General features: G+C 39.9%; 2 protein-coding genes across 3 annotated transcripts in view; both read left to right on the top strand.

The window, feature by feature from the left end:
• zak (sterile alpha motif and leucine zipper containing kinase AZK) overlaps positions 1-14,554 on the top strand; it is a 32,473-nt gene extending 17,919 nt beyond the window's left edge. The window contains exons 12-20 of one of the 2 annotated variants that reach the window (XM_017692366.2): positions 3,972-4,016; positions 4,135-4,165; positions 4,299-4,435; positions 7,763-7,825; positions 8,109-8,207; positions 11,534-11,650; positions 11,750-11,824; positions 12,585-12,735; positions 13,394-14,554. In XM_017692366.2, coding sequence (XP_017547855.2) covers positions 3,972-4,016; positions 4,135-4,165; positions 4,299-4,435; positions 7,763-7,825; positions 8,109-8,207; positions 11,534-11,650; positions 11,750-11,824; positions 12,585-12,735; positions 13,394-14,094 — 1,419 coding nt within the window. In that variant the 3' untranslated portion in view covers positions 14,095-14,554. Of the gene's footprint in view, positions 1-37; positions 1,724-3,971; positions 4,017-4,134; positions 4,166-4,298; positions 4,436-7,762; positions 7,826-8,108; positions 8,208-11,533; positions 11,651-11,749; positions 11,825-12,584; positions 12,736-13,393 lie in introns of those variants that run through there. The other variant, XM_037539504.1, reaches the window with a different exon arrangement.
• A 525-nt stretch (positions 14,555-15,079) lies between these two features.
• Positions 15,080-19,352, top strand: cdca7a (cell division cycle associated 7a). The gene is made up of 10 exons (XM_017692193.2): positions 15,080-15,479; positions 16,021-16,167; positions 16,340-16,468; positions 16,578-16,799; positions 16,993-17,070; positions 17,178-17,369; positions 17,521-17,655; positions 17,825-17,974; positions 18,559-18,695; positions 18,817-19,352. The coding sequence occupies exons 1-10, from the start codon at positions 15,468-15,470 to the stop codon at positions 18,845-18,847; spliced, it is 1,233 nt and encodes a 410-aa protein (XP_017547682.1). The 5' UTR covers positions 15,080-15,467; the 3' UTR covers positions 18,848-19,352.
• The last annotated feature ends 6,711 nt before the right edge of the window (positions 19,353-26,063 follow it).

The following is a 26,063-nucleotide window of genomic DNA, read 5'->3' as shown; positions in this document are numbered from 1 at the left end:
TCTCTCCTCCCTCTACCTTTTCCCGCTCTCCTCTCAGCTCTTTTTCCCTCTGGCTGCTAAGATAAGCTCGGAGTCTTTTTTCAAGTCTAAGCTGGAGGAGTTGAAAAGCTCGGAGCTGTTGTGTGAAATCAGGCACTCATGTAACGGAGAGCTGGGGGGCATGGCTCTGGAGGCCGTGATGAAGGGTTTGGAGGACATGTTCACTCTGGACCTTCCTTACCCTGTGCTCCACTCGGGCATGCAGGTCAGCATGCAGGCCACACAGAACTCCTCCATTCGGAATGGACACAAAATCAGCATGATGGCCTTTAACTGGTCTGATGAAAGTGACAGTGATTAGCCACTGGACCCCCTTCTCTTAGCATGTGCTTAGATATCAGTTGATTTATCTGCCTCAAGAAACTGTGCCCTTATAACAGGTTTCTTCACAGATGCAAAAATAATGAAGATATAATACTGAATGAATCATGTTGTAATATTAAATGCTTTTCTGAGCTTTTAATAATGACATAATTATATGTAGTATGGATATAGTTACCTGGATAGAGGCAATAATTACTTATTTTTTATTAGCTTTTTTAATATTAACAATGTTTTCTTAAAATGCATTTTTAAGTGAAAGACCTTTTGAGGTGGCAATCTCCTGTTGAGGTCAGAGGTGAATTTTTGCCCTTTGCTATGTATGGACTGCATTAGCCCACCCTGTCCGGTGCCTTCGGAGTCCTTATGGATGTCATTTATGGGAAATGAAGTGGATGTATAGTGGCATGCTGAGGGGCGACCAAGCAGCATGTCAGCCTGGTGCGGATGTGCCGCTTTTATGATGAAGTGACATTTCACTGACATTAAGATTGGCCAATTTGAGCAGTGTGGAAAAGCAGTGAGGCTGTGAGAGATGCACATAGTCGAAAAAGGCAAGACAGAGAGACAAAGAGAATGAGAGAGAGAGCAAGATTCCCTTCTGCAGAACTTGATGACACCTTGCTATGAAGACACATTCAGGAAACTCTCGAGTTCTTGGTCTTCCAGCCTGCTGATCAGTTTGCTGCTCTTACTCCTAGTTTAAAACACTGCATACTTTCTATATATTGCTTGTGTACTGACTGATAGGGTAAAACTGTTTGTAATAAGTTGTAATAAGTTACTGCATTAAGGAAGTGGCTGATGTGTGTTTTCTCATATGTGAAACATATATTTTTAGCAGTTTAAAGCAATTAAGAATAGTATAGCCAGTATAGTATAGTCACTATAGTCTGTAGTGACTAAATGTAGCTTGTTGTTTTTAAAAGATGAGTCCCATAGTTAGCAAGCTAATAGTAACTGGTTTAAAAGGGTATCTCAGGTACAAACTATTTACATTTACATTACATTTACGGCATTTGGCTGACGCTCTTATCCAGAGCGACTTACAATTTGATCATTTTACACAATTGGCCTGACTGCATGTCTTTGGACTGTGGGAGGAAACCGGAGAACCCGGAGGAAACCCACGCAGCATTTACACATCTGAGGAGTAAATAGTTTGTTCCTATTAGTTAAAAATCACTATAATCACATTAATGATAAACAATTATTTATTAAATGTACATTTACTTGTAGTGTCTTTAGAATATAAATGACTCCAAGTTAAAAGCATGGACTCTAAGCATGGACCCTAAGTTAAAGTGTATTTTGTCTGACAATATTTACTTTTTTGAAATCAAAATAATTTACACTTTATTCAGTAGTACAGTATTGCATTGTTTGAGGATTGTCTCAAATCCTGTGTTTTAATTAATATAACAATATACTAATCTTATTTATGTTTTTTTTTTTTTTATCCTGTCTGCTTCTGCCTTTTTCTGTCTTTTTCAATAAAGTTTGTCACAAATCAACCAGAAACTTCATTAAAAGATTTTTCATTTCTGCTTTTCTATATTTTTGTGCCTCCCTCATTTGGTCTTTCTCTAGTTTTAAATATTGCCCAGTGTAATTCAGTTTTATTGCACTCCAGGAAAAGCTTGATCTCTGGACATCAGGATTGCTGTAAATAAGCATTAGGCTTTAGTAACTCAGACTCACATGACTTGAGGATATGGCAGGGCAGGGTTGGTCTTTTCCGGTGAGGTGTGCATTATGTTATTCATTGATCTGTGACTCATCTTAACTTGAAATAAATCACATGCTACTCACCATTTCTGAGCCTCCTACAGTTAGACAATTAACAGTACTAGCCAAGAGTTTGGACACACCTACTCAGGATTTCAGGATTTTCATTATTTTGTCTACTTTCCAGATTTTATAATAATGAAGACAATTAAAATTGTAAATTGTATATGTTAACTATAAATGTATATGTTAACACGTGGAATTATGCAGTGACTGAAAAAGTGTTGAACAAAACAAAAAAATATATTTTATATTCTTCATAATAGCCCCCCTTTGCCTTGATGCAGCTTTAAACACTGTTGGCATTCTCTGAAACAGCTCCAAAAGGTGCTTTTCTAGCAAGAATGAAGATACACATATGAACACTTGTTGGCTGCTGAAACACTTTGTGGGAGTGCAGAAAAAATAATATAATAAATACATTTATTTGTAATAAACACATATATGGGCAGCAACTGTTATATGTTTTAGAAACTTAAGCATTTCTGCATAAGTCTTTGTATTAAAATTTCTTTAAAGCTGCACTATGTAAGATTGTAAGAAGTAAAAAAGAAAAAAGCCTAGCATAATAATTTAACAGTAGAGGTGTTGGCTCAAATTTTCTGGGATTTTTTTTCGGACAACGTCGTACGTCTTTAAGTGTTAATGTCACATGTAGTAATGCCTCAAAAAGAAGGTCCAGCTTGATGTTTCAGTCTTGAAGGTGAAGGAAGCTCAACCGATGTTACTATATGTTCTTGCACATGTTGTGTGTGGCTTTAATAAAAACACATTGTGTAGGGTGTGTCCAAACTTTTGACTAATAATATACAAACATGCCCCTGTCTAAAAATCAAGCACACATCTACATCTCTGTTTTATGAACAGCCATGTCCCATTCTGGTGTCCCAAAAGTAACTGTAGCCTCCAGATGTTCTCAGGTACATGCTGCTGTGGCTCTGACTGAGCATAAGGTCAGAAAATGGCAGTATTGTCTGAGGACAGGGTGCGTGCTGTACCCTGCTGAACTCCGCTGCACTGATCGAGGAATTTCAATTGCTGAGTCATTCGTGCTGACTTCTCTCTTGTCATGCTGCCTTCATCCTCTCTCTTCTCCGTGAACAGGCTACTTCCCATTCTCATGAACCCATGCAAGCCATTTGTGAAATACAAGATGGCTGCTCGAAATACACTGTTATGTCACTCTAATTAGGCAAATGTATGTAATGGAACTTTGGCAGGCGATGGGTGTTTTTTTTATATTATTATTTTGTTTACTTCCTCTGATATGAGCCCTACACAGATGGGGAGTTGAGGGCCCATGTGGCCAGACAGAGGGGAAGCACAATACTTGCTCTCCCTCTCCCTCCCTGCCTCCCTCTATGTCTCTTTCTGTTTCTTACTCAATCACTCTTAAAATGAGTGACACTCTGTGTTGTAAGAGGTGTGACTCCATGCACAGATTACTGATTCATTTTGATTTCCTCCCCATCATTTCCCACGGCTATATTCTTGTACCATAATGTTATATGCTAATAACGCAAGTTGTGTTTTGACTGACATTTGCCCGTTAACATATGCCTGTAAATGTTCCCCTGCAGTTTGTTAGGACATTTCGTCAAAAAAGTGCTGCATATCTTTATGTAGCACAGCAAAGGTGTATAACTTCATAATGTTAAGGATGCATCATGTTTTATACAGAATAGTTTATTACCCTTTTATTTGCAGTATGTTTATTAGCTTACATATTACAAAATTCTAAATGCTTTATATTTACTTCAAAGAACACCTGGTGATGAGTGTTGGTGATTTTCATATTTTACTCTCTCTCTTTCTCTCTGTAGCTGCTCCCAAACCTGGCCATCCACGCTTGGACAGAGGAACATGTGGTCAGTATCACTATATGTTCCAGATCCCCACAATACAATAGTGCTGATCCAGTTTTGAGAATTGCAAGTTTAATTGGTCAGATTTTTACTGAAATGTCCTCAATTTCATATTTTACAGCACTTCTGGATTTCACAGATCTTTGGGACAGGTAAGAGGTTCTGATAAGATGAAGTGTTGACTATTCCTTTATTTCTTTGTGTGTCAGGAATGTGTACAATGTGCATTATATTTCTGTTATATGTATAGCTATAAGTGTATCTGCTATATGTCTGTTTCTGCAGGACATGAGTGTGAGATGCAGCTTTATGCGGATATCTTCAAGCAGAACCACATCACTGGACGCAGGCTACTGCTCCTCTCTGAGGCAGATATGAGAGATATGGGCATAACCTCCAAAGGACACATCATACACCTGAAGGTAAAGCTGCTGCTGTCAGACATGAGAGGAGCACAAGTGTCTGAGAAAGTTGCCCAGCACGATAACGACATGCTTCCACTTCTAGTCAGTGTTGGCCCTTAAAGGGTTGAGTTTTTTTTAAAGAAAATAGTTTGATGTAATATGCAAACACTGTTAAAGTTTCAGAATGTATCATTCACCCCGCTGTCCACACAGTCCACATATGAAAATTAAACAGTCCCTGAAACTGAATTACAATTAAAAATCAAAATAACAATTAAATAAAAATAAAAACTGCAATTGCAAATTGTAATAAAAATGGTGCACATATGTGTTGTATTTGTCTTTGTAACTCAAAAGCCTTTGCTGTACAGATATAATAATAATATAATAATAACATTTTATGGTTTCAAGGTGAAGGTAGGGTTACATCAGGGATCAGCTTTGAGCCCCTTCTTGTTTGCAATTTTTATGGACAGGTTGACAGATGAGGTCAGGCAGGAGGCTCCATGGACCATGATGTTTGCAGATGACATTGTAATCTGTGGTGAGAGTAGAGAGCAGGTGGAAGAGAATCTGGATAGGTGGAGGTTTGCACTGGAGAGGAGAGGAATGAAGGTCAGTAGAGATAAGACAGAATACATGTGTGTGAATGAGAGGCAGGCAGGTGGAAAGGTGAAGATGCAAGGAGTAGAGGTCGTAAAGGTGGATGACTTCAAATATCTTGGGTCAACCATCCAGAGCAATGGACAGTACAAAAAAGAGGTGAGGAAGAGGGTGCAGGCAGGATGGAGTGGGTGGAGACGGGTGTCATGGCTGATGTGTGACAGAAGGATAGCAGCAAAAGTGAAAGGGAAGGTTTACAAGACAGTAGTGCGTCCTGCTATGATGTATGGTTTGGAGACTGTGGCTCTGTCTAAAAGACAGGAGGTTGAGCTGGAGGTGGCGGAGATGAAGATGCTGAGATTTTCGTTGGGAGTGACAAGGTTGGACAAGATTAGAAATGAGCAGATCAGAGGGACAGTGAAGGTGGAGCAGTTTGGAGATAAAGCCAGAGAGGCCAGGTTGAGATGGTTTGGACATGTGTTGAGGAGGAATAGTGGATATATTGGGCAAAGAATGTTGGAGATGGAGCTGCCGGGTAGAAGGAGAAGAGGTAGACCTCAGAGAAGGTTTATGGATGTAGTGAAGGTGGACATGGAGATGGTTGGTGTGAAAGTAGAGGAGGCAGTGGATAGGGCAAGATGGAGGCAGATGATCCGCTGTGGCGCCTTTCAAGACACCTAAGGACACTGTACAATGAAAATCATAGAAAAATAATTAAAAATAATTTAAAATAGATAAAAAAATATATAAATGCAATACACTAGTTTAAAAAAATCACAGTACTGGTTTGCCCAACAGCCATCTGGAAAAGGTGGGTTTTAAGACTATCTTTGAACACAGCCAGAGTCAAACAAGCACGCAGGGGAGACTATTCTACAGCTTGGGGCCAGCAATACTGAATGCCCTGTCACCAAAAGTGAGCAGCTTAGAGGGAGGAACTTTGAACAAATGTGAATCGAAGGGTGCGAGCTGGAGAGTATAACTGAAGTAGACTACCAAGGTAGGAGGGGGCAAGGCCATTCAAAGATTTAAAAACCAGCACAAGCAATTTGTATTGAACATGATGCTGTACTGGGAGCCAATGAAGTTGTTTCAGAGTTGGACTGATGTGCTCCCAAGATCTAGTGTGGGTTAAAACCCCTGCAGCTGAATTCTGCACATACTGCAGCCTATTCAGAACCCGAGCAGGGAGTCCATGTAGCACAGGATTGCAGTAGTCAATTCTAGATGTTACAAAAGCATGGATAACAGTCTCAGCAGCAGAAAAGGAGAGAAAAGGGCGGTTCCTAGCAATGCTTTTCAGATGGAAAAAGGCTGCCTTACAGGTGTTCTTGATATGGGGTTCAAAACACAGTGTAGTCAAAGATCACTCCCAAGTTTCTGATCTAGGTTGAAGAAGAGACAATATAACCAGGAACAGAGACAGCAGTATTGCTTATCCTTTTAACTGTAGCTGTAGAGGCAATTAATATGGCCTTTAACTTATTACTATTAAGACTCAGGAAGTTCTCAGTCATCCATGTTCTAACATCAGCTAAATAATTAATCAACACCAAGGGTGATAAACTGCTACATGGTTTAGTATATATATAGATCTGCACATCGTCTGCAAAACAATGAAACTGCAATCCATGTTGCCTGATGATGTCACCAAGGGAGAGCATGTACAGCATAAAGAGCAAAGGGACAAGAACTGACCCCTGAGGGAAACCACATGACGGGGACCACGAGTCAGATCTGTTACCTCCAATAGAGACAAACTGCTGCCTGTCTGCTAGATATGGCTGAAACCAGGCAAGTGCAGTACCAGATATGCCAATCAAATTTTGAAGCCAATGTAGTAGTAGGCTATGGCATACCATATCAAAAGTGACAGTAAAGTCCAATAGAACAAGCAAGTTCAACAGCTGCTAGTAAGAGATCATTCACCACCCTAACAAGTGCAGTTTCAGTGCTGTGATTCTTTCTAAAACTCAAACAAGTCATTGAATTCAATATGATCTATTAACTGGACTGCTACCGCCCGTTCAAGTATTTTGGTGAGAAATGGAAGATTAGAGATTGGCTTATAATTTGCTAAATTCTCAGGGTCTAAACCAGTCTTCTTCAGAATCGGCATAATGGCAGCCAATTTCAAACAAGCTGGTACAAAACCTGAACTGAGCGATGCATTGATGACCTGAGTAGTGAGAGGACAAATAGAAGCATGACAAGCTTTCGCCCAGTCTGTTGACATGGGGTCCAGTTGGCAAGTGGTAGCTCTAGAGGACTTAATAAGCTTTACGACAAAACTTTTATCCACACTATTAAAAGTAGAAAAACAACTGCTGTTAAATCGAAACGACTGAGGCTAGAAATTCAATTAAGCTAAAATTGGCTGAAATTGAGAGTATATTAAATCAAATTTTCAATAGAAAAAAGCTATAAATCGAGAGCAGAATTCTGGTGATGGGGTCAAAGGAAAACATTTCACAGGACACAGTAACTTATTAACAGTAGAAAAGAGAGCTCTAGAACTACCATGTGCGCCTTGGATGATTTTTGAATAATAGAGTGTGTTAGCTTTCTTCAATTCCTCCTTATAGCTAAAAACATGATCTTTGTAAGCGAGGGCATGGACCGTCAATATAGATATTTGTTATTCCTTGATCAAATAATACTTTACTAAGTATTTCACTGTGTTTTTAGGTGTCATCTTTATTCCTGATGATGATAGTGGTAATACCTGTTCTTTATTTTTAGGCCGAAATTGAAAAATTAACCAACGATTACCTGGGACTGTTTCATTTCCCTCCGCTAACGAAGGTATGCCTGGAGTTCTGCTCTGTATCTTTTTTATTTCTTGTTATATGGTAATTGAATTCATCTCATTTTGTGACATAAAACCATGTTCATCTGTTGCTGATTCAGACTTTTCTTTATTTGTTCAGTTCACTATTGCGGTCACATTTGTGTCCTAATGATGGAGCGTTCCCACCTCCTGCCTCTGCCTTTACTGTGAACATATTGTCTCTTGACGTATGTTAAATGCAGGGTGACATGATTAGAGTGTTGCTGATGTTGTAATGTTCCTTGTGTCCTCTGTCAGGATGAGTGGGCCCGTGAGGAAGAAGAGGAGGGTTGGAGGAAGATTGTTAGTTTGGAGTTGGTGTTTGGTTATCACTGGAAAGCAGGAACAGGACCAAAGGTGATACATATTCATTAAGAACATCTCCCACTTATATTATCTTACCAAATCTCATTCTGCATTTACCTTGAGAACAATACTGTAGGCTTTGCAGTAGGCTGTTATTTTCAACCTGTGCAGTTTTTTGTTTGGATTTTTTTTTTTTTTCATTTGCAGTTTTTCATTACGTAATAGGCATTACTCAGTTTTGGTGAGCTCAGAGCTGAAAAAACACTACTGCAGCACTGTTGGAGCTCCAGCCTTAGGAACAGATATCTGGCTCCTCTACTGTTTCTGATGTGCCAGAAAGTTCTCAGTGATGCTTTAAAGTTTTCAAACTGCTGCCAGTTTTCTCAGGAAAATATTTTTCTTGTTACAATTCATATTTTTTTTTCGCTTCATACCACACATAACTTGGTGATTTTTTTTTTTTTTATTATTTGCAATCAATATTTTATAATCTTATCTATGCTAATGTTCAGAAGGACGCCGTTTGTTCCCTGGGTGATGGCTTGTCATCAGTGTATAGAGCTGAGACTCTTTAGGGTGTCGTGATAGCAATACTCTTCACATTGAAGTTGCCATTTCCTTAAATAAAGATGCCTGTTATTCTCCCATCAGCTATTGACCACCATCTCACAAAGCACATTTCTGTTCACAAGATTGTTTTTTTTCTTCTTCTTCTCCCCTTTAAAAATAAACAGAAAAAATAGATAAATAAATCTTTCATCTAAAGCGATACGTAGCATCCACCCCCTTTTTGCTAGCAAAGGCTTTGTTCGGATCTCAAAGAGGGGAGAAAGGCCGCTTCTCCACTTGCTGCTTGAATTTAATCAAAAATGGCCCATTTAGCCAGAAGTCATTTTCTTTTTAAAAGGCAAATGTTATTTAATCTTTCAGCTGTTCATTGTCCCATCATAAATAGTCCCCTTTCAGTGCGTGCGGCGGGGCTGAAGCGAGGCCGCTAATTGCCTCCCATTTCTCCTGACATGTGGTGGTTTAGTGGGGAGGAAACTCAGCAGGGAGAAGGAAACAGGAGGCTGAGAAAATGAGAGCTAATTATTTTCCCCTGCCTGGTGTCAGGCTCCGTGTCAGCCTTGTTTTTACAAACTGGAAGGTTTTTTTGCACTAAATAAAACAAACCCGCTCTGCTCACTTTTCCCCTCTCTCTCTCTCTCTCTCTCTCTCTCTCTCTCTCTCTCTCTCTCTCTCTCTCTCTCTCTCTCTCTCTCTCTCTCGACTTCTCTCCTTCTCTTGCCTCCCCTCCACCTCCCTCACTTGCTCTCTCTCATTCTTCCCCTCTCCATTTTTTCTCTAATTCTCTCTCTCTCTCTCTCTCTCTCTCTCTCTCTCCCTCTCTCCCTCTCTCTCCCTCTCTCCCTCTCTCGCTCTGCCTCTCTTCATTCCCTATCTCCCTCTCTCACTCGCTCTCACTCTCTCCTCTCCCTCTTTGCTGGCGGTGTCATGGTAGCAGCTGCACTTCTCAAAGACTAAATGAGGGGCCTGCGATTGTGCACTGGCCATCTGACAGGCAGCGAGTGTGCTGTTAATGAGGATATCAGCGCTGAGTCGAGGGAAAGGTGCTGAATTATGTATGAGGCGTCATTAGACGCTCGCTGTGCTGGCCGCCATCACAGCACATTGTTTCTGCCGGTGTGATTAGGCCGGGTCCAACAGCGGGGCCAACGCTGGGCCAACACGCTAGCAGCCCGTTCCAGCGAGGAGGAGCCTGGCAGCTTTACAGGGCCACAGGGCTTCTGACATCGACGCTTTGAGGACCTCTGACACTGACGCTTTGAGATCCATCCAGCACGCTCACACATACTCACTCATACATACAAAACGTGCCCTCGGCACACGCGCTCCTCCATCCATACTCTGCATGCACCTCCTTTAAACACATACACAGTCCTGAGCCCAGTACAGATGAGTGTATATGTGGCTGTCTTGTGATGTGTTGTCTGATTTTCTGTACACAGCAGATTGGCTCGCAGCAAAGGCAACAGAAGCAGTGCATTTTAAGTAACGACCTGTGCCTGGTGCTGTGGGCTGGAGGAGCAAAGGAATCATTACTGCTCTGTCAGCATGTGCACTGTGCACACAGCCAGACAGCTTTAACATGCCCTATGATGAGGGCCACATTTCCATTGCTAATGTGAATGAGAGTGGATGTTTATGGGCTCACTTGCACACCTTTGTCTGCTTGTAGTGTGCATTTTTTTCCCTAATTTTCCTTTTTTTTCATGTGTTGGTGCAGGGGTTTGTGTATTTGAATTTGTTAGGATTGTTCTTACAAAAGTTAGAATTAGCAACATACTTGGAGTATGTGTGCATGCAGATATGGGGCACAGATTGATCAGACTATGATTTTTACGCTGTGACTCTTAAGACAGAAAAACAAGTAAACACGTCTTCCATTTTAATACTAAATCTAGCATGCCTTCTCTGGAAATTGCTGTAATAAACTGAATTTAGCATGCCTCAGAACTGGAAAGTGTGTAGCACCTACATTACTAAAGTGGTCACTCATAGTACAAGAAGGGTGGGGACATCAACGAGTGGATTTTTCAATAAGGATGCACTTGCCCTCAGGTAGGCTAGTTGGAGGGGGCTAATTAGCTAAGCAAACTTTCACTTTTTAAGTCTTGAGTATAACATACATACACTTTGCAAGCTTTAGATTTACAATGCAACCCCTAAGGCTCACAAGCAGCACAACTAAGCATTGGCATCACCATCGGGAGATTGCAGGTTCGATCCCTGGTGTTGCCACAGCCATCTGTGGCCAGGAGTCAAAGAGAGCATGATTGGCCTTGCTCTGTCTGGATGGGTAGGAAGGTCCTATATAAGTTCAACTAAGACATGGGGGGAATCTCCTGAGGGGAAATGGTGAGGGCAAGTCAGCAAGGGCAAACAGTATGGAAATGGAAGAATAGAATAGTATAGATTAGGTGGGATTCTACCAAGTATTTGGTTAAGGTTTAAAGACGTAATGGAAAGCCAAATATTAGCCAACTGTTTTAGCAATCCTGAAACCCTATAGTTAGGATTTTATTGTATTCTCAATGTAACAAATTTCAGTTTGCCCCCCAGAAAATCCACTTTAAGTAGAAATACTAATGTTGCATTCATTTACATGTTGCATTCACATTCAGAAAAAAAAATTCCCTAGTTTCATCTACCTGTTCATTTCTAAATCTAGGCTGTGATGTTTGTTTAACAGTAGTATAAGAACCATCAGATGTGACCATTGATGTCCTCTGATGTCCACTTCAATGTATTTAAATGCTAGACCATTGAGTATTGATCCTGGATGTCTTATTATCTCTTTGATGTGCTCTCTGTAGGACTGCAAATGGAAAATGTACATGGAGCTGGACGGTGATGAAGTTGCCATAACCTATATCAAGGACGTCACCTTTAATGCAAATAGACCAGATGTGGAAGTGTTAAAGATGACTAAGGTGCGTTCTAATAGCACCACAGTTACACAGCACAGCACAGTATGATGAATTACAGACTTCCATGTAATAAACACTGTATGCACTCTCAATTCTTTTCAGCCACCATTTGTGATGGACAAGTGGATTGTTGGCATATCTGACAAACAGACTGTTGACTGCATTATAAATTATGAGGTAATGAAAATTCATAAAATCAACACAAGGCATTTTGGAAAACACATCTCTTGACTTTTTTTCAATTTGCTATACACTGTTGCATACTTTTCAAATAAATATCATGTATTGTAGTACTACAATGGATGTGGAAGGACTTCCTCTTTACTTTGGCCCAGTCTAGAATCACATCCTCCTACATACTTAATGTAAATGAGTTGCATGTTTTACCCCTTAGAAGTCGCAGATATCACTGGCAATAGCAAAAACATATTGTAGTTTCATATTATTATTTTTCACTCATACCTCGTTGAAACAAGCAGAGAAGCTCTGTTGAAAATACTGAATTTAAATGTTCAATAAATGCCATGTGTTTGTAAGTAGGTGTGACAATTTATTATAAACTGAATCTGAAAAAAAAAAGATGTAAACAGTCTTGATTAGCAGAAACATAATTTTTATGTCTGCTTTTTTTTTACATTAATATAAAAAGAAAAAGTTGCACTTGTACACTCAAACCTATTGATTCAGAATGTAAATTGATTTTAATTACAGAGCAAATTCCATTTACAAAGTTTTTTGTAATTACATCTAAATAATTATGTAGTGTAAATCAAACGCATAGTTAGATGGCAAAAAGACGGGGAGCTTGTCCAGCCAGCTGGACTCATTGCAGTGCAGTTTCCTATCCCTCCATGTCCAAACTTCACTTGGGCACAAGAGAAAGGCTGCAGAGCTCAGTACCTGCTCGTCTCTCACCTTGTGCTTGTTTTCTCTTCAGAGTGATGTCAAGTCTCCAAAGAGCACTAGACATGTGCACTTAGTGCAGTGGAGCCCAGCCAGTGGGGGAGATGATATCAAGGCTGTAGAGCTGCTCATAGAAACTACACCATTAAATGGGGAAGGAAACTACAGGAGTCGCTCCAACTCTGGTAATGGGCTTTACTCTTGGGAACCATTGAAAATTCTGAGTGGAAAAAGTGTTTTCAGATATGTTTTTTTACTTTCCTGAATTACTTGATTCAAATGTGTATGTGATTTCCACATGAATGAAATATGGTACAGAAACACATTTGTCTTCTACATTAGTATTGGCAGTAATTGTGTTTATGTATTTTATTCATGTAGAAATTATGTGTTTGGTTGAATTCAAGTAAATCTGCACTGCTGGAACAACACACCATTGAATTTTCAGTTCCAGTCTCCCTTTTTGCCACATCTTCTTTGTTCACAAAATTTGAAAAGGCTGGCTTCCCTTTACTTTGTGTGACCATTTTATGATGAATGCATCTATAGAAATAGAACAAAAAATTAAATGGAATTAAATCTTCCTAGGTTAACATGTTAAAAGTCCAGAATAATTTTTCTTTCTCACATGAAGTTAACATTTTGGAGATACAAATTTTTTGTTCTGGTAACATCAAAATTCAGTATGGCCTCGTTGGCCTATTTGCATTATAGCAATGTAGTATAGTTAATCTGCTTGACTGTATTTGCTTTATTGACTATAATAATGTTAAGGCAAACCAGATACATGTTGACCTGTCCATACGTTGTATTTTATTTGTTTTATTCATCTTGCTCTTACAGGTATTGACCCTCAGTGGATTTCCAGTCTGAGGTTAAAGCAGATGAAGGAGAACCTAACCCAGGAGCGCAACAATGGCACGCCTAACAGCCTCTCAGCCGAATCCATGACCCTCCCGCAGTTTCTATCTGCCTTTGGGAACCAGACTTCCTATGCTTCAGCTGTGCGAAAATCGCCCAATCGCAATCCATTCTCACCGTGGGCCAGCTCCAGAAGCTCTTCACCTACACTGTCTACCAAACTCTCCTCTCTCCACCTGGGGTCAAAGGGCAGTAGCCCGTCCAGTACGACCTCTGAGAGTGCATCGGAAAGAGAGCGCCCTGTTAGTGCAGGAGCTATGTACAAGTACCCCAGAAACAACTACCATGATTGTATGACTGTGCCGGGAGCAGGGGACAGGAAGCTTTCTAAAGTCTCCACTCATATATCTCAGGGTGCCACTAGAGGATTTCAACACAGTGGACGACCTTGGAACAACAGCACTGTGGTACCACAGAACCACCCAAGGATTATACCAGGGATGGCAACGGTGACAGCAGAAAAGCAGAAGAATGAAGCAGAGGAGACCAAAGGCAACGAGGGAGGGTGGATTAAAGTAGAACGCAAAAAGCCTCCCAAACAAGAGTACAAGCAGCAGGACCAGAGACAGCTCAGAGGCCGTCCACGAAGAGGAGGGCGAGGGGGAGGACGTGGGCGGAGTTAGAGGGTTTTATTTTGTATGAGTGGACATTCAAAATGTCCATGATTAACTGTTTTTATCATAACTAGAGCATTAATCCAAGAGACTCAGACACCATGGGACACATCATTTGCAGAGGGTAGACAAATTAAGAAAAATGTGAAAATGGGTCAAACTTAAACTAACAAGAATTATTTTGAAAGAAATATAGACATGCTAAATTATTTTAATATAAAAGATTTTTGCAAAACAGATGTTTATTTATGTTTTATTCATTCTGATAGATTTATGAGACTTGAGTCTGGGGACCCTTAAATGCAAAGGTTCAGCTACAAAATGTGATTTTTAGTATCCAACGCTCATCCCTAATTTCAAATGAGTTCAGACAATGATGACAACAATGCTATGTGGATGTGGATGTATGTTTAGTATTCATTGTGCATCTGCATGTTAGCAAGCAATTAAAAATTGCATTTTTCTGTGAGTGGAAGAAACTAATCAGTAAAGGAAATATGGGCATAAAACTCATGAAGACGTTAGGACAGGACACCTGATTTGTTGTCTTTTTAACACGTTTTCTATACCTGGAAGACCAAAGGCTTCAATCCTCATGCTGACAATTATTCCACAGGAAGGATCTTCTTTTTCTGAATAATACTCCAGTAATTTTCATTATAAGTTCTTGAAGAGGTCTGTGATGAAGACAAAGACCATTTCTAATTCAATTATCTGGGACTTTACATTATTTGACTACCCATTGTGTATTGGTGTGTGGTGGGGTGTCTGATGCACACTAAGCTACCTTACATGAACTGTGACAAGTTTTATTGTCAAAGGGTTTAAGGGGTTCTATTTTGACATACATATATATATATATATATATATATATATATATATAGTTAAACTATAAAAATATTTGTTGCAATAAAATAAAGTAAACTAAACATTTTAAAAATTGTAGTATGTTTCTGTTTCTGCCACTACAAAGTTAAGGATGTGGGTCACCAAAGCGAATAACGCGCGCTTCACACCCTCTCATGCAAATAGTTTAAAGCCATTTGGCGCCACGGCTAAAGATCCTGAAAGGAACTTATATTTAAATATGCCGTTCTTACCTTATTAATGTGAGCTCAGTTGCAGCTTATGATTAGATAATACTGTACAGGTGGATTTGGAGTGACATGTTATATGACAGATGTAATTATATCTAGCGTTAAGTTGACTTATTTAGAATTTTTTTAGGCATCTTGCAGGACTTCGCCGTGGCGCGCAGTGTTGCCACGCCTCTTGAAAATTTCCCGCGAACTTCCAGGCTAAGCGCCCTGCAGTAACGCTTTTCTGCTTCATACACTCACTGCTGCAGGACAGGACGGGACGGGATAAGAGAAGACGAAACAATGCGCACCAAGGTAGGCAAACACACGCTATTGTTTCTTCTTGCAGTTAATATTGTTTGTTTCTTTGCACGAATGTACAGTTTACTTTTAAGTGTCCTGTGAAGTAGGTAGCTTACGTTAGGTTGATTTCTTTTATAGCTAGTGTGCTCTGTCTTAGCTTAAGCTGGTTAACTAGCTAGCTAGTTAAATAGTTCATGTGCACCGTTTTTAATCTTTCTTAAAATTCCAGTTTTTGCGCAGCAAAATGTTGCTAAGCTCGTTAACTTCGTGAAATGCATGTATGTAACACAGGGTATTTCAGTAACTCAGTCATCGAGGCATGTTTCCTTCAGAAATAGTACCTATTGTTTAGGTTTGCTTTTAGTATTGTTTGTTTTTGTTTACGCCCTCCCCTTATTTTGTTCGGTAAAGTAGAAAAACTGAAATAAAACTATGAGAGACACGCCTAATATGAACAAACTATTCGAATCATTTTTAAACCAGTTTTTTCTTCTAGAAGAAGTAAAGTTGTGTTTGTGCTGACTGCTTTGGTGTGGTTTTCCTCCCCCTGCAGAGACAGCAGCCCCCTCCCCCCACCAGAATGAACCTGAGGAGTTATCGAAACTCTTCTCTGGTTCCTATAGAGACCTCTTCCTCCTCTTCATCCTCTTCCTCAGACGACAGCTGCGACAGCTTCGGCTCTGATGGCTTTGCGACTACGGTACAGTAATCTAAAATTAAGAAATCCCACCCTTTAACAAACATGCTTCTCCATCTTTAGTGGTTACCATAGTTCACCAGTAACTAATATCAGCATTCTCACCTTTACAACTTCAAGTTCATGATGTTCACTGTTGTTTCTGGCTCTGAAGTGTACGTTTCTCCTCACACAGAAGAGGCCTGTGAGACAAACAAGAAGCTCAGCTAAGACAGGGAAAGTTTTCAGAGGCCCCACAGTGTCTGAGGAGGAAGCTTGCAGTGGCTTTGAGGAGAATGACTTCAGTAATCAGATGAATACCCTGGTGAGTTGCAGCAGAGTTCATTTTACTGTTCATCAAGTACCATATTTAGTTGGTATATGCATCACAACTTTTATCTTTATTGATTAATTCACTTACATTGTCATTTCAGAAAATGGATTCTGACTCAGATTCTTTAGAGCCTTTGAAAAGACCTCGTCGCTCCTTCACCCTTAGAGTGGCTATGAAGTTCCCAGCAAAAAAAAAAGGCAATCAGAAGAAGTCGACGAGTCCTCAGGCTGCTCCTCAACCCAAAGACCCAGAGTCCGACTCAGATGAGGAGGAGAACTTTGTTGCGAAGAGAGCACTCAATATTAAAGAGAACAAGGCTATGGTAGGCTGTTTACTATACAGCACATTAAATTACTTATGATAATTAAGATGCTGATAATAGTAGGAAAGGTTTGCTTTTGAAACGATCACCTGGACATCACGCATTACTGTAGAATAATTGCCGGGTCAATTACTTGGTAACTGAAGCTAGTTTGTAAGCAAATATATGAAATTTAACTTTTTCCTCTTTGTAGCTGGCAAAGCTAATGGCAGAGTTGAACAAAGTTCCTGGTCTCTTCCCTAGGAGGATGTCTCTACCATTGACCAATACGGTGAGTCACAAAGCACTTACTAAGTAAAAATGATTGATAAAGAGAAGAACTTTGAGAGAGTTAACTGATACTTATCCAGGTTCTATCCCTTCTCCCTGTATGTGTAGCCTCGGCGTGTTCCTCGCCGTTCTCTGGAAACACCTGGACTTCGGAGAAAGAATCCTGAACGTACATCACGGCCTCACACTCGCTCCCGTTCACTGGTGGATGGTCCCCCCACTCCTCCTGAAGAAGAGTCTGAGGACAAGTTTGGCCTGGTTCGCAGGAACAGATACAGCGAAGACGATGATTATGAACCAGTAAGATGCTGGGCATGATGGGAGGGTTGAATCGCATTTACCCCTGAAGTGTTTTATATATTTTCTTTGGCTTCTCTGTCAACTTGTTCATATACATGGGCACACAAAGTGGTAAGATATTTTGTATTTGACTTCAAATGTTTTTGTCTAGGAGCCGCGCCGTCGACGCACCTACACCGGTGTTCTTGCCATCCCCCATGTGGTAAGACCTGTGGAAGAGATTACCCAGGCAGAACTGGACAATATCTGCTTTAATGTCAGAGAGAAGGTCTACAACCGCAGCACTGTAAGTTATCCTAGTTGTTTACATCTGAATTTGTGCCCCTGCTCTCTGCCTATGTGTCCTCGGTCTGCCCCATGAGGACTGAGAGTGTTGTTTGTCAGAATGGCCACTGTTTGCAATTTGCAAAGAAAAGAAAGCAAGAAACTGGTTTGAAAGTCTGTCTATACTGTAGGGTTCCACCTGTCACCAATGTCGTCAGAAGACAACAGATACCAAGACTAATTGCCGCAACCCAGAGTGTGTAGGGGTCAGGGGGCAGTTCTGTGGACCTTGTCTGCGGAACCGTTATGGAGAGGAAGTCCGGGATGCTCTGCTGGACCCGGTGAGTACAGGAAACACTTTCAATCTGCGCTTAATGTTCAGTGAGCAGTGCTTTCATACAACACTTGAGACTGTGCAGACTGACATTTTTTACGGATAGTGTGAAATCCAGTATATGATATTCAACCATAGACTGATTTCGAGTTTGTGCATAGGTGAGAAAGATGAATCTTAGAGACCCAACAACACAGGAGGCCAAACAGGCCACAAAATAAAAAAAACAAATACCGAGTTTGCTAACCAGGTCTAGTGCTTAAGTACTGTAAAACAAAGTCGGACGTTGCAGTCAGCATACTTTTTAGTAGCAGTCACGTCGGGATTCAGACTGGAGTGTGGCATATCTTAACATTCACTGACTAATTGTATGCAGTTGGAGTAGCTTGTACACTTTATAGTAAAACAATCATCCAATCAGTCAGTTAAGTATCTTTTACTGTATTGGTAGTTTTGCCCAATGACAGCTGGGATAGGCTCCAGCATCCCTCCCAGAGACCCAGAAGGAGAAGCAGCTTAGGTGTGTGTGTGTTTATTTATTAGTGACAGAGTGCTGGATATGTATGTGATGGAGATGTGACTCTCTTGCAGGAGTGGCGTTGCCCGCCATGCAGAGGCATTTGTAACTGCAGCTTCTGCAGGGCCAGAGAAGGTCGTTGTGCTACAGGTGTGCTGGTCTATCTGGCAAAGTACCATGGCTATGACAATGTTCATGCTTACCTGAACAGGTAATGTTTTCATTCAAATTATTAGCTTGTCATACAAGTTGCACAGAACAAGGAATGACGTGTTCTACAACTCAAGTGTTAAAATGGAGGCTTGACACTTATACTGTCTTTCCGTCTTTAGCCTGAAGAAGGAGTTGGAGGAGAGCGAGTGAGAAAACGGCAGCCCCTGTTCAGCCCCGCTGATTTTAAATGACCACTGCCTGTTTTTGGTTCTGTATGTTTTCAGAATTTGAATAGGACATTTCAAAACTTCATGTAAGTTCATGTGCCTTTTGAGTAGCCAATTGAAAATGGTCTACACAACTTTTAAAATTTACATTGTTTTAAATGTATAAAGTTACCAAGTTATTGATTTGCTTAGTGGCAGAGAAACTGAAAAAACTGTACTGTAATTTTGCTTACATGATTTTTACAGCTTGAGCATGTTTTTAATGCCTTTCAGATTCTTTTTTTTTTTTTTTATTCCACCTTTCATACACTGTAAAATACTGTTTGAATGAATTTTTTTTTTTCTACAAGGCTTTTCTTTGTGCTGAATTAAAGTAGGGAGGCAGAAAATTGAGCAGGAGTCATGTGGTGAATTCACTTTTAAGAAACTGTTCATGAACTTTGTTCAACACTTGTACTTTCATCCAATAAATGCATTATAGTTTCTAATCTGCCTGTGTGCTGTCCCAGTTGATCAAGTTTCCTTTGTGTAATGTAAGGACTCATCTAGAATGCATTTTTTTTTCTTTTCCACATTTTATACTGCTAACTATTTTCTGATATAAATAATAAGCAGTTGCATTAGGGCCTTCCAGTCACACAAGCTGTGTGTGTGTGTGTGTGTGTGTGTGTGGTGGTGTTTTTTTTTTTTTTTTTTTAAACCTTGATATTTGTCATTCTTATAAAAGTGTCCATAGAACATATGTGCATACAAAATAATATAATTGAGCCCCATGTAGTATTTTGCTTGGAGCCTGAATGTGTTTAATGGCTTTAGGGGGTTAAAAATATAGATGTGTGTTTAATGTAGATGTTTCCCCATATTTGTTCCCCACACACCTAAACAGGGCCAATAAGAACAGAGAATACCTGGTTCAGGTGTGTTGAGCGCTGAGAGTAGGTGGTCTGAATGGGTCATGTGAACTATTTTAAATAAGCCACTGTGAAAAGCCCTGTTGGTGCTGGTTGAATGTGTGTCCTTCAGTGTGTCTGTGTAGTGGGGAGGGCAAATGTTCTCCTGCCCCATCTCCCCTTCTGTCCCGCTTTTACTAGAGCAGTCTGATATACTGCATCGCCTGCTCAGAGCCTTCATTAGAGAACTGCCACTAATGGTGTGGAAATAATTAGCAGACTCTAATGGGAAATCTTATACCTGTAAATCATTTTTCCTATTAAAGCATATTAGTGTGCGCTCTCTCTCTCTCTCTCTCTCTCTCTCTCTCTCTCTCTCTCTCTCTCTCTCTCTCTCTCTCTCTCTCTCTCTCTCTCTCTCTCTCTCTCTCTCTCTCTCTCTCTCTCTCGCCCCCCCCCCCCACCTCTCTCGCTGCATGTGTGAACAGTGTACAGTCTTGCTTGTCATAAGTGATAATGGTGGTGTGAGTGTTTTTAACCGATTTTCTGTGTCGGTTTCAGGTTTAGTTCAGCTTTAATTGAACTGAATTGTTTTCTCAGTACATATTTATACATTGTGTTTTACACGTTTGCCTCGAATCAGCTGAAATGACTTTGGTCTGCAGAAGGTATTAAAACAGTGAGATGGCTCAATCACACAAGGACTTAGCAGCCAAACAAGTGTCCTCCTGTAATAAATGAAGTCTCTCTAAGCACAGCCTCGGTCTCGGCACAGGCTTTGTGAAAACCCAGATAGTCTAGTGAGCTTATTCAGACTGATCTTCTCAGCCTTCTCAAAACTTCGCAGTGTGTCACTCTTACAGAATCTCTCACTTTTTATTTCCCCGTGTGAATCTTCCTCGGTTCTGCAGGAAACGAACGCTTCCAAAAGTATTATTTGCATAATAAAGGTGCACTTGAAAATACTGGTATTAAATACCAATGATCATCCACTTTAGGGTGATGAATATTTAGGGAAATAATTGTTTACGACGCTCGAGCATTGAGCTGATCTGGTAATCAGGCTATGAAATACAATATTTATTCATTAGAGCGGACTTAATGAGGCCTCGCGGCGCTAATTAGGAAAAGCAGCGTAGCGCTAAATGAGGCTCGCGTTAGCCTACCTGTACGGAGGAGGGGTGTGGGGGGTATGGGCTTGGGGGGGTTGGAGAGGTGGGGTAAAAGCTGCCCCCGCCCGGGGTCGCTGCTGCCCACTACTGAGCGCTGCTTAGTTCCTTTATGGCGCTATAACACATTAGAGCAGGACGCAGTGACTGCAGCGCTCATGGCAGCTGTTATAGCTGGGATTGATCATTATTATCAGGAGCCCTATATTAATAGAGTCTTTAATCAGGACTCGGGTTCGGATGGGCTTATTTTGCCTGTTGAGTTCAGGACAATGAGAACGATTTGCTTACAGACCATCTCCAGCGGAGGAATATTGATTAAATGAGAAAGCAGAAAGCAGGTGGAATAAAAAGAATAGAATTGGATTTTACCAGGCAAGAAGAACAAGAAACACACATTCTATATATATATATATATATCTCCAAAATGGTAACTTTACTGGAGAAAGAAAAAACATCCCCTATTTATAATGTAAGTTAATGGAACCAGACGTGTGTCCAAGTAATTCTGGGTTGTTTCTTTTGATTAATTCATCATGAAATTTACAAACAACGTAAACGACATCAGGTACTTTGAAATTATGTCACAAATTATGACAAAAATGGAAATACAAGGTTTTGTTCCAGCAGCAGCGATATATATCTTTTTAGATATGGGCAAAACCAATCAACCAATCAGATTTATCCCAAGTGATTCTGGAGTATTTCTATTGGCCCATCATGAAATGGTCACACTTTATAAGGTGTGTTCAAGTGGGAAAAAAGTATATATATATATATACACTCTTTTTCTTTCTTTATTTTATTTCTTTGTTTGTTCACTTTTGTTATTTGTTAATTTATTTTTTTTCTTTTATATTATTTCATTTCCCTGCCATGCTGTGTTGTGAATGGTTGAGGATGGCAGGATTCTGATGTCAGGACTCCCACTGCTCTGGCCTGGGGCTGTGCTCTGATGCCAACAGCAGTTTGGTCCTTGTGTCAGGAGCATTATCAGGAAAAAAATAGCGGCTGCCTGCAGTTGTTCCATCTCACAGGAAATTGCCAACTCACCCTAACAAAGGGAAGTATAAGTGCACTCACAGTGCGGCCCTCAAGCAAGCAGATAAGATGACATTATAAATAGTGAATTTCTTTCAGCGGAGACGTGGAGGAGGGAAAGGGACCAGGCAGCTGAACTTCACCATTCTGTCATTTTCCTCTTTTTTCATTTCAGCCTGTCACAATAAGCCTGTTTTTTTGTTCTAAAGATGTTATGAGGAGTTTGAGGACCAGATGTGTACATTGACATACTAGACCAAGTCCTTGTGCATTGGTTTGTCATTTCTCTGCAAAGAGTCAGTGAGATTATTTGGTCTGAGGGGTTTTTCTGTTTAATCATGATGTTTAAAAAAGAGCAGAAAGATAGAGCGGAGATTCTTCATCAGCTTTAGCTACTCTGAGCTTCTGGAGTGTGAAAGAGCATTAGGATCTGATATTCAGTCACTCGGAGGCTTAGACGTTTCATTAATGTTGAGCTTAGAGCATCTCATCTTTTATGTCTTCTTTATTCATTGCTGTCTGATAAGATGTGCAGTATTGTTATCCTCCTGTAGAGGGAGCTCTAATACAGGCTTCTTAAGTTCCAGTGGGGATGAATGTACCTGAGAGAGAGAGAGTGAGGCTAGATTGGGTAGCCATTAAAGGTCTTATTGTCTAAATTGGCAGACAGTCACTGACCAGGAGTGTTGAGGCCACCAAGGAGATAAAGAGATTGAAGTGTAGAGATTAAACTATTAAGGGCACATAATACAAAATCCATTAGCTGCTTTAAGGCAGAATTCAACATTAGATTTGAAACAAACCTTAAATAAAATAAGATAAAGAGAGTTTTTTCTGAAAACAAATAGAGATGAGGGGTCTCTAGACTGGGGTCCAGCCTTCATTTTGTGATTATTTGTTTTTATGGGCATGTGTGGATGCAAAACATGTGATTTTCACATTTGACTGTGTACTGTTGCACATACTGGATTATCATTTTATGACATCATTCATGTGCAGAGGTTATACAAAAATAGGACAAAACACATTTAAACCATAATAATTCCTGATTCAAAATCTGGTGAACAACACAAATGTAAAATTGTGCATCAGAATATAAAACATCCAAATATAAATATATTTACATTGCAGGTTGTTGCTGTCCAAAAAAAGTATCTCCATTTTTTTTCCAGTTTTTTTCATCATCATTGAAGCACAACAACTGTCCTTTAAGATGATGATTGGATCAAGAAAAATGCTTCAAAATTGTTTGGAATAAAATCTCTTTACATTAACTTACATTAAAGGTAAAGAATGTTTTTGTTCTCTCCTGTACAGTTGTCAGTTTAGAGATACATGTTTTTCATTGAACACCAGTGACAATATATTATTTAGATCTATTTTACACACCCAGTTATAGCGTCAAGTTCTAGTAATCTATACCAGTTCCGTACATTGGCCCGGTGAAATTCTGTTTTATTCATGTTTAAATAAAAAAAAAAAAAAAAACCTTGTTCAGTGTAACTTTTACTTGAACACTGACCTGTGTTCTTTTGTTAGTATGTGCAATAAAATCAAACTTCTGGGCTGCCTTAATGTTTTTAGTTAACGGAACTTCTAGTAAAACATTAATAGAATGCCAGACACAAGTTATTGTTCTGTTAATTTACTATTAGAAATTCAATTAACTAAAAAAAGTAATGCTTTTAAGCTAAAGCAATATTTTTAGACTTATGTCTGTAGAATGAAACACATTTTCTTGTAAGATTTTCTGGTATTGGGTTTATACCACATAAGTATAATACTGCCATCTCCTTGCTTCGCTGTAAGGATAGAGTTGAGTGACAGATATGCAGTGAACTTTTCAAATCACATATAAATCAAAAAGTGGCGTTTGGGCAGTGTTCTCTTATTTCAAAATTTAGCATGTTTATTCTGACCACTCTAAACGGGCTATGAACCTGCAGTTTTAAACAGTAGGTAGCTAGTCAGAGAGCCCTCTATTCAACATCTGGCTGGGAAATATGTCAATTGTTTTAATCCTGAAGAAAAAATAGCTAGAGTTTATACTGAGCCACTGTCAGTGCACACAGGCAGAGGCTGCTCTGTTAATTGATGCCTCATTAAGGTAACATTGTACACCTAGGTTAATTAAGGTGTGCCAGAGTGAAAGAGTCCCAATACTTATGCAATGCTTATTTATTATTTTCTTCTTTTTACTGTATTGAATTCCACCTTTTTTACACTTGGAAAGTTTTGATTCCTCCCACCACCCCCCACCCCCCACCCCCGCAACCCTGATGGAGAAGTGGCTTAGAAAATGGATGGATGGATGGATGGAAATGGAAAATCAGTGTGTCTAAATACTTTTGTATATGTGTATCTGTTTATATGTTCACATATCCATGCATGGACTCACTGTACTCTTGGCCTCAGGAGGCATGCATGATGTATCTTGTACATTCTGACTGCAGTGTGATTGGGGCAGGGGGCAGCCTAATTATAGCTTATCCGGGTGCTGGGCTATAACATGTAGATTTAATCTGACCATAACAGCAAACTGGTGGAATGAACTGGTTTTATTGAGATCATACATTATGAGGAGAGAGAGAGTGAAAATCTCTCAGCTGTGATGTGCCGGCACTCATAAGCTTCATTAGTTCTTCCTTCATTAATTCGCTCCCTCAATAACCTACAATACACAATTCACTCTACAGAGAGAATCACAATTCACACGTCAACATTTTATTTAAGCTGTTTTTGAGAGATTTACTGATATGTAAACAGGTAATCAAATCTCATTCTGTCAGACCAATAATAACAGGAACGACTGCAGAGTCGTAAGTTCATCAGCATAAATTGACAAAGCACCCAAAGCCACTCTTATGAACCTGAAAATCCATTTAGATCATGTCTGAGATATTTTAAATTATTATTAAAGATGAAGCCTCATAAGCACATCAGCCATTATAATAGAGGCTTTTCTTTTGTTGTTTACAAACAATGCAAATGCAATGTAAAGCTTGTAAATGTGGTATTTCATTGCTGAAATTTGAGAGACAAACACAAAGTTTATTATGCTTTCAGAACAGCTCAGCTGGCTCTGGGGATAGCAGCAGAAATTATTCAATACATTAAAATTCTATAATAGTCCTACACAAACTCTAAAATCTCTTAAGCATATTTAGCACAAACAAGAAGCAAGGTCACTTGGTAGTATGCCTGCCTGCTAACCTCAGTGTATCAAAAGAGCATTTTTGTCATCTCATTTTCTTTAGACCTTTTTTCCTCTTATCTTGTGAACCGCAAACTGCAGGGAATTCATTTTCAGCTGCGCTGATATTGATATCATAATACCCTGCTGCAAGGGTATTCAGCTTGATCAAGGGTTTCAGTGTCTACAGATTGTTGTTCCAACCCTGCACAGCACAACCTGATTTCCCTAATGAGCTCTCCTCCTTATGACAAAAAGGCAACCTAATTAGAGAAATCAGGTACTGTGGAACATGCTTGGAACAAATACCTGTAGACCTGTGGGCACTCTGGCCACTAATGGATGAAGCTGAGTACCCGGGTCGTATATTATGATGAGCCTAGCACAGAAGTGACGCTTTATATGATTTATTTAATCATTATTTATGAAAGGAGACTCAGCTAAGTCTTATTTCCAGTGGGACCCATTAGGTTCTGGGGTAAGTTCATCAGTAAACTACACCCTTTTCTTTTTTTTCCAAAGTTTCTCAGTAATCATCATACAGTACAGCGAATAAAAGTCCTAGGAATATAACACTGACACATTGTGTATATGTGTGAATTCTCACAAAGCCTTTTTCTGTATCATTATAGTAGAAGGTGCAGTTCATTTCTGACCATATCAGGTACCTGTTATAATTAGTGATATGAGTGATAACCACCAAACAACCTTACTGACAACACACAGTATCTTCCTTGTAACTTGAAAAGTGAAAGGTGGTACTTGGTAGAGCTTCTGAAATAGATGTCAGTCTTTACAGTGCCTCCTCCTCTTCCATGGACCATTCGTTTAATGCCATACTCTAACACCACAGTGTCAGTCAGTCATGAAAGTGCTTGTGCATGCCTCCATTCCCTCCTCCACTGG

Source organism: Pygocentrus nattereri, chromosome 6 (genome assembly GCF_015220715.1).
Source record: "Pygocentrus nattereri isolate fPygNat1 chromosome 6, fPygNat1.pri, whole genome shotgun sequence".
NCBI classification, from domain to species: domain Eukaryota; kingdom Metazoa; phylum Chordata; class Actinopteri; order Characiformes; family Serrasalmidae; genus Pygocentrus; species Pygocentrus nattereri.
The sequence above is the reverse complement of the archived record's forward strand: the minus strand, read 5'-3'. Positions and strand labels throughout refer to the sequence as shown.

What these genes read in the sequence shown, in the direction of transcription:
- cdca7a (XM_017692193.2), top strand. An exon ending in AAGACGATGATTATGAACCA is followed by an intron (nt 17,370 to 17,520) that starts GTAAGATGCTGG and finishes GTTTTTGTCTAG; the next exon opens with GAGCCGCGCCGTCGACGCAC. An exon ending in AGGTCTACAACCGCAGCACT is followed by an intron (nt 17,656 to 17,824) that starts GTAAGTTATCCT and finishes TCTATACTGTAG; the next exon opens with GGTTCCACCTGTCACCAATG.